Source organism: Panicum hallii, chromosome 7 (assembly GCF_002211085.1).
Source record: "Panicum hallii strain FIL2 chromosome 7, PHallii_v3.1, whole genome shotgun sequence".
In the NCBI taxonomy this organism is placed as follows: Eukaryota; Viridiplantae; Streptophyta; class Magnoliopsida; order Poales; family Poaceae; genus Panicum; species Panicum hallii.
Window position 1 is genome coordinate 662,006 of NC_038048.1, and position 6,458 is coordinate 668,463.

General features: G+C 54.2%; 1 protein-coding gene across 1 annotated transcript; it reads right to left on the bottom strand.

The window, feature by feature from the left end:
• Window positions 1-1,695: 1,695 nt before the first annotated feature.
• LOC112899422 lies at window positions 1,696-2,040 on the bottom strand. The gene has a single exon (XM_025967883.1). It carries the CDS (start codon window positions 2,038-2,040, stop codon window positions 1,696-1,698), a length of 345 nt encoding a protein of 114 aa, XP_025823668.1.
• Between the last annotated feature and the right edge of the window lie 4,418 nt (window positions 2,041-6,458).

Genomic DNA, 6,458 nt, shown 5'->3' on the forward strand with positions numbered 1-6,458 from the left:
ATAGGGTCCAGTATTCGTGGACGACGTCTGGAGTCAAGGTTTGGACCTCCATCCACTCGCCGACGAAATCGGCCAGGCCTACGACTGGATGGCAGTGCGGGGGACGTACTTGATGTCGTAGCACATGAGCTCGAGTGCCCATTTGGAGATCCGTCCTGTAGCATCACGCCTGTGGATGTCCTCCCCGAGTGGGAATGAGCTTACGACGGTGACCTCGTGGTCAGCGAAATGGTGTTGTGGCTTCTTAGTCACCATGAGAACAGCGTATAAGAGCTTATTCACCTGTGTGTAGCGGGCCTTGGTCTCGGTAAGTACCTCGCTGACAAAGTACACCGGTCGTTGAACCTTCAGCGCACGGCCCGGTTCCTCCCTTTCAACTACAAGAGCGGCGCTGACCACGTGGGTGGTCGCTGCAAGGTAGAGTAGGAGTGGTTCACATCACTCAGGGGCAACGAGGACCAGGGCTGAGGTTAACAGCACTTTCAGGCTATCCAAGGCTTGCTGAACCTCCTCTGTCTAGACAAACGTATCTGACTTGAGGAGTATGTAGAGGAGCATTCTCCACTCGCCTAGTCGGGATATGAACCGACTGAGGGTAGCCAGACAGCCCGTGAGCCATTGTACACCTTTCACATTGTGTATAGGGCCCATCCTGACAATGGATGTGATTTTTTTGGGGTTGGCTTCGATGGCGCGCTTGGACACTATGTATCCAAATAGCTTCCCCTTTGGAACCCCGAAAGTGCATTTTTTCAGGATTCAATTTGATGCTGAACCTTCGGAGGTTAGCAAACGTGGTGTCTAGCGTAGCGATCATGTCTCCCGCGCAAGGTGCTTTCACCATTATGTTGTCTACGTAGATGGCGACATGGGTTTCAGTGGCTCAGGCTGGTCGAGCTGCCGGGGCGGGTTGATCTAATCAGCAAAACACTTCTACATGCAACGCTGGTAGGTGGCACTAGTGTTTTTCAGACCGAACAGCATTGTGACGTAGCAGTATATGCCGAACAGGGTGATGAAGGAGGTCGCGAGCTGGTTGGACTCCTACATTGCGATCTGGTGGTAGCCTGAGTAGGCATCCAGAAAAGAGAGGATTTCGCATCGTGATGTGGAGTCGACTATCTGGCCTATGCGCTGCAAAGGAAAAGGATCCTTGGAACACGCCTTGTTAAGGCCAGTATAATCAACACACATTCTCCATTTCCCATTTTTCTTTTTTACAAGGACGGGATTGAAAAGCCAATCGGAGTGATACACTTCCTTGATGAAACTAGCTGCCAGGAGCTTGGCGATCTCCTCGCATATGGCCCTGCGCCTCTCATCATCCAAACGGCACAGGCATTGGTGCATGGGCTTGGAACCCGGCCTGATGCGGAGCTCGTGCTCGACGACTTCCCTCGAGATGCACGGCATGTCAGAGGACTTCCATCCGAAGGCATCATGATTAGCGCACAAGAAGTCAACGAGCGCACTTTCCTATTTGGTCAGGAGCTGGGTCCCAATCCGCACGGTCTTGGTCGGGTCACTGGGATCGACCTCGACCGCTTTGGTGTCCTCGGTCGGGCGAAGGCGCTGGACGGAGTCAGCTCGTTGCGGTCGGGAACGCCTTCCACCACCATCTCATGGAGCCTTTTGAACTCGACAGAGTTGGCAACGGCGGTGGCAAGCTCGAAGCTTCCATCCGCAGGCATACGCCTACTTGAAGGAGCCACTCACCATGATGACGCCGTTCGGTCCAGGCATCTTCAGCTTGAGGTAGGTGTAGTTGGAGACCGCCATGAACTTGGCGTACCACGAATGCCCGAGGATGGCATGGTACGATCTCTCAAAGTTTACCACCTCGAAGATCAGGGTCTCAGTGTGGAAGTTGCTATGGTCGCCAAACGTGACCTGCAAGTCTATGTTCCCCAGGGGGTACGCCCTCATGCCCGGGACGATACCAAGGAATAGGAAAACTGAGGTGTGGAACTTGGACCACGAGATGCACATGGCGTCGAGAGTCTCAACGTACAAGATCTTGAGGCTATTGCCCCCGTCCATCATCACCTTGATCAGGTGCTTGTTGCCGATGATGGGGTCGACAATGAGGGGGTAGCTCCCCAGTCGGGGGACGCTGGGAGGGTGGTCACCCCGATCGAAGGTGTTCGGTGTGCTCGACAAACGGAGGAACTTGGGGACAATGTTCCCGACAGTGCAGACTTCCCGGAGGTGGACCTGAAGCGTCCCCCCATCAGGGAGACTTAAAAGTGTCGAATTATCAGTCCCAGGAGGCTGATAACACTTTTATTACATCAGATGGTACATCACCGTACAACTCTTCGCGGTAATGGGCAGTGAAGCGCCACTATCGCGAGGATTACAACAAAAACCCACACAACTACACTAGCTACGAACAAAGGATCATCAGAGTCTTGCGCCATGCGGAATCCAACGGTGGCCTCAACCACAGGCAAGACTGGGTGCAGGACGAAACCCTACTCGTTGTCTTCGGGGATGTAGTCTGGGTCTTCCACTGTAAAAGTAAGAGAGGGGTGAGTACGAACGTACTCAGCAAGTCCAATCTCACCCACGGAGGGGGGTATAACAGAAATTAATGCAAAGGACAATCCAAGGGTACGGTTAGGGTTTATTTGCGGAAAAACTCGGTTATACGCAGGGGTTCATTTTGAAAACATTTTCAAAACAAGTTTCCCAATACCAAGGAGCACACAGTGTTGATCCACACAGGATCCAAGTTTTAATCTGCTACCGGACTCCCCGTCCGCCGTAGCACACGGCACAACTGCCGGACAATTTCCAAACAACTCACACCAGCCCATCCATTCCCAGAGATAAACACTAGTTATGTGACCACACCGTAACTTGCCCAATACCGTGGGCACGGCTATTCGAATAGATTTTAACTCTGCAGAGGTGTGCAACTTTACCCACAGGTGGGGTACCACAGCACGAACACCTTAGTGCCGGTGCAGATCCCAACAAAGCCATTACCCACCTTAGCTAGACCTGACTAGCCACCACGGGATCCATCAAGGGGTCATTTGACCTATCTCCGAGGTTTAACCGGGGCATAAGTCACACAGAGCTTATCCCGTCTCCTTGATCACCCGTTGCTCTCAGCTCTCCTGATGGCTATCAGGCTAACTAGTGGGATTTATGCTAAGCCGTTGCCCATACAACGGTCAAGCGGTTTGCACGACAGGAAGCTAGGTGAGATGTCACATCAACTCGGTCCTTAGGGGTGACAAGATGGATATCTCCCTTCCACGCTCAACCACACAGGTACGAGCACACCATCGGCAATTCACACAGAAATGCCATCCATCCCGTCTAACTCACTTTTCAAAACCACACTTTATCCCTTCCCACACGCACACACATTTTCTTTATAAAACCAGGTGGTCAAAGTATGGTTGTCTCAGTAGGGGTGGCTATCCTACCATGTTTTCAACACACAAAACCATGCAATTTTATAAAACAGGCCACTGGGTTGTGTTTATAAAAACTAGGACAGAAACATGCATCAAAGGGCGGAATTGAACTTGCCATCGTCAAACCCTTGCGGGAACTCCTGATCGGAGCACTGTCCTTCGGGTTCGGGGTCGCAGTACTGGTCCTCAGTTGCTTGGTCGCGGCCGGGAACCTCGTCGTTCACTCCGTGTCCTACGACGCAAACAAACAGACACACAATCAAGCGAAAGAACTAAAAGCTTTTACCGATAGGCTTGAATCGGAAATAATTTGGTTACGGAGTTAGGGGCAATATCTCTGGGTGGTTTTTTAATGGCATAGCTAAAACTATACTAGAAGCGGAGTGGTAAAGTTTCGGGTCAATCGGAGGTCATTTCGCACATAAAATGACGCGCTAAAGGCGGTTTCAGGGCTTAAACGGGGGTCTAGGGACTTGTTCGTAATTATCTAAAGGGGGTAAGGGCTTATTCGTTAATCCTAGAAATACCCTGTGCATGCTAAAAAGTATCAAATATATCTTGGTTTATGTATCGAGGGGTTCGCTTTGAAATAACGGAAGGCGTAAGGTTTCTTTTGCAAAAAGGAGTGGACAGGGGGTTTCTTTCGGGAAAATACAAGAAAAGGAGGGGGTTTTGGGCAAAAAGGCCCTTTCTTCCTCCTCCCTCCCGCACAGAACAGAGGAGGGGTTGGGGGGGGCGCCGGCGGCCAAATCCCGGCCGGCCAGGGCCAGGGCGGCTCGGGGGTGTGGGGGAAAAGGGAGAGGGGGTCACGGGAAACTGGTTCCCGGCCTCACCTCGGCTTGAGACGCGGTGAGGGAGTGGGCCCATGGTGGGGGGGCGGCGGCCGGTGATGGGGTGCGCGGCGGCGGCGCTAGGGGCAGGGGGAAGGTGGATAGGGCGGTGGTGGTGGTCGTGGTGGTGGTGAGCCACGCGGGCGGCCTATTTATAGGCCGAGGGGAGGGGCGGTGAGGTGGGGGGAATTGAGGCGGCCGGCGGGCGGTGCGGGCGCCATTAATGGCGTCCCGGCCGCTTGCGGCCGTCGCGACGTGGCGTGCGGTGCGGGTGCGGGACGGGAGGCGACGGCGCGCGCGCGGGCAGGTCGCGGCAGCGGCGAGCGGCGCGGCACGCGCGGGTGCAGGGCGCGTGCGGCGCGGCGAGCTGCGGGTCCGGGGCGAGGGCGCGGCGACGAGCGGCGCGGCGCGGGGCGCGGTCACGCGGGGCACGCGGGGCACGCGGGCACGCAGGGCGGGCGCGTGCACGCGGCGCGGCCGGGGCAGCGCGGGCGCGGCGCCCAAGGCCGGCGCACGGCCGTGCTGTGGGCGGGAGCAGGGGAAAAACAGGAAGGAAGGGAGGAGGAAGAAAAGGGAGGGGAGGGAGAAAAGAAAGAAAGGAAAAGGAGAGAAAAGGAAAAGGGAAAAAGAAATAAAGGGAAAGAAAGAAAAGAAAAGAGAGAGGGAGAAGGGCCGGCGCCGGTCGCGGCGGTGACCGCGGCCGGTCGGCCACGCGGGGAAGCGCGCGGTGCGAGGGGAACGGCGAGGGAAAAGAAAACGCGTCGGCGCCAATCGCGGCCGCAGCCGCGGCCGATCGGCCACGCGCGCGCGGGATTCGCGCGCTGCGCGAGAAATGACTTGCGCCGGCGCTATTCGCGGCGGTGACCGCGCGCGGACGGCAGGCTTCCGAGCGGCGCGGGATGGGATGGCGATACGGTCAGGGGTTAGGGCTATGGTCTGGCGACGAGTGGTCTTTAATCGAAACGTTCTAACGCGTGATTTGATTTTGGTAAATTTTTTGGGCGTCACAAACCTACCCCACTTAAATGAATCTCGTCCTCGAGATTCGGCTGGCCCCTAAATAGATGGGGAAACTCCTTCTTTAGCGCCTCTTCGCGTTCCCAAGTCGCTTCCTCCACCCCATGTCTGCTCCATTGAACTCTGCATATTCGTACTTCGGAGTTTCTCGTTCTCCTAGTGACGGTGTCCAGGATTCTGACCGGCACTTCTTGATATCGCAGATCCGGTTGCAGGTCTATTGTTTCTACCGGCACGTGTTCTCCTTCGGGTACTCTCAAACATCTCCTTAATTGCGAGACGTGAAACACTGGATGTATATCTGACATTTCTTCCGGTAACTCCAGTCGGTATGCCACTGCTCCTACCTTCTTTAGAACTCGATACGGTCCAATGTATCGAGGGGCCAACTTTCCTTGCACTTGAAATCTTCGTGTCCCCCGAATGGGTGAGACTTTGAGATAAACAAATTCTCCCGGGTTGAAACTTATTTCCCGCCTCTTCTTGTCTACATAGCTCTTCTGTCGGGACTGAGCTGCTTTCAATTTCTCGCGGATCTCCGCTACTCTTTCCTCAGCTTCTTTTATAAGTGTGGGTCCTACTAGGGCACGTTCCCCAACTTCCGACCACATCAAGGGAGTTTTGCACTTTCTTCCGTAGAGGGCTTCGAATGGCGACATACCCAGGCTGGCTTGGTAACTATTATTGTACGAGAATTCTGCATAGGGCAGACTCTGTTCCCAATCGTTTCCATAGGTCAGGACACATGCTCTCAGCATATCTTCCATGATCTGATTCACCCTCTCGGTTTGTCCATCCGTCTGTGGGTGGTATGCGGAGCTAAAATCTAACTTAGTGCCCATGGCTTTATGTAGGCTTTTCCAAAACCTAGATGTAAATTGGGTCCCTCTATCCGAGACGATTCTACTGGGCACTCCATGCAACTTCACTATATTTTCCACGTAAAGTTTTGCCAGCTTTTCTCCGCCATAAGTGGTCCTTACGGGTATGAAATGTGCCGATTTAGTGAGTCGATCCACAATTACCCATATGGAATCGTGTCCCTTCTGTGTTCGGGGTAGTCCCACTACAAAGTCCATTCCTATCTCATCCCATTTCCAAACCGGGATAGGCAAGGGTTGCAATAATCCTGCCGGCTTTTGATGTTCGGCCTTGATCCTTTGGCAGGTATCACAATGTG

Excerpts from the sequence above, each read along its gene's own strand:
- LOC112899422 (XM_025967883.1), bottom strand. The coding sequence starts at position 2,040 with ATGGACGGGGGCAATAGCCTCAAGATCTTGTACGTTGAGACTCTCGAC.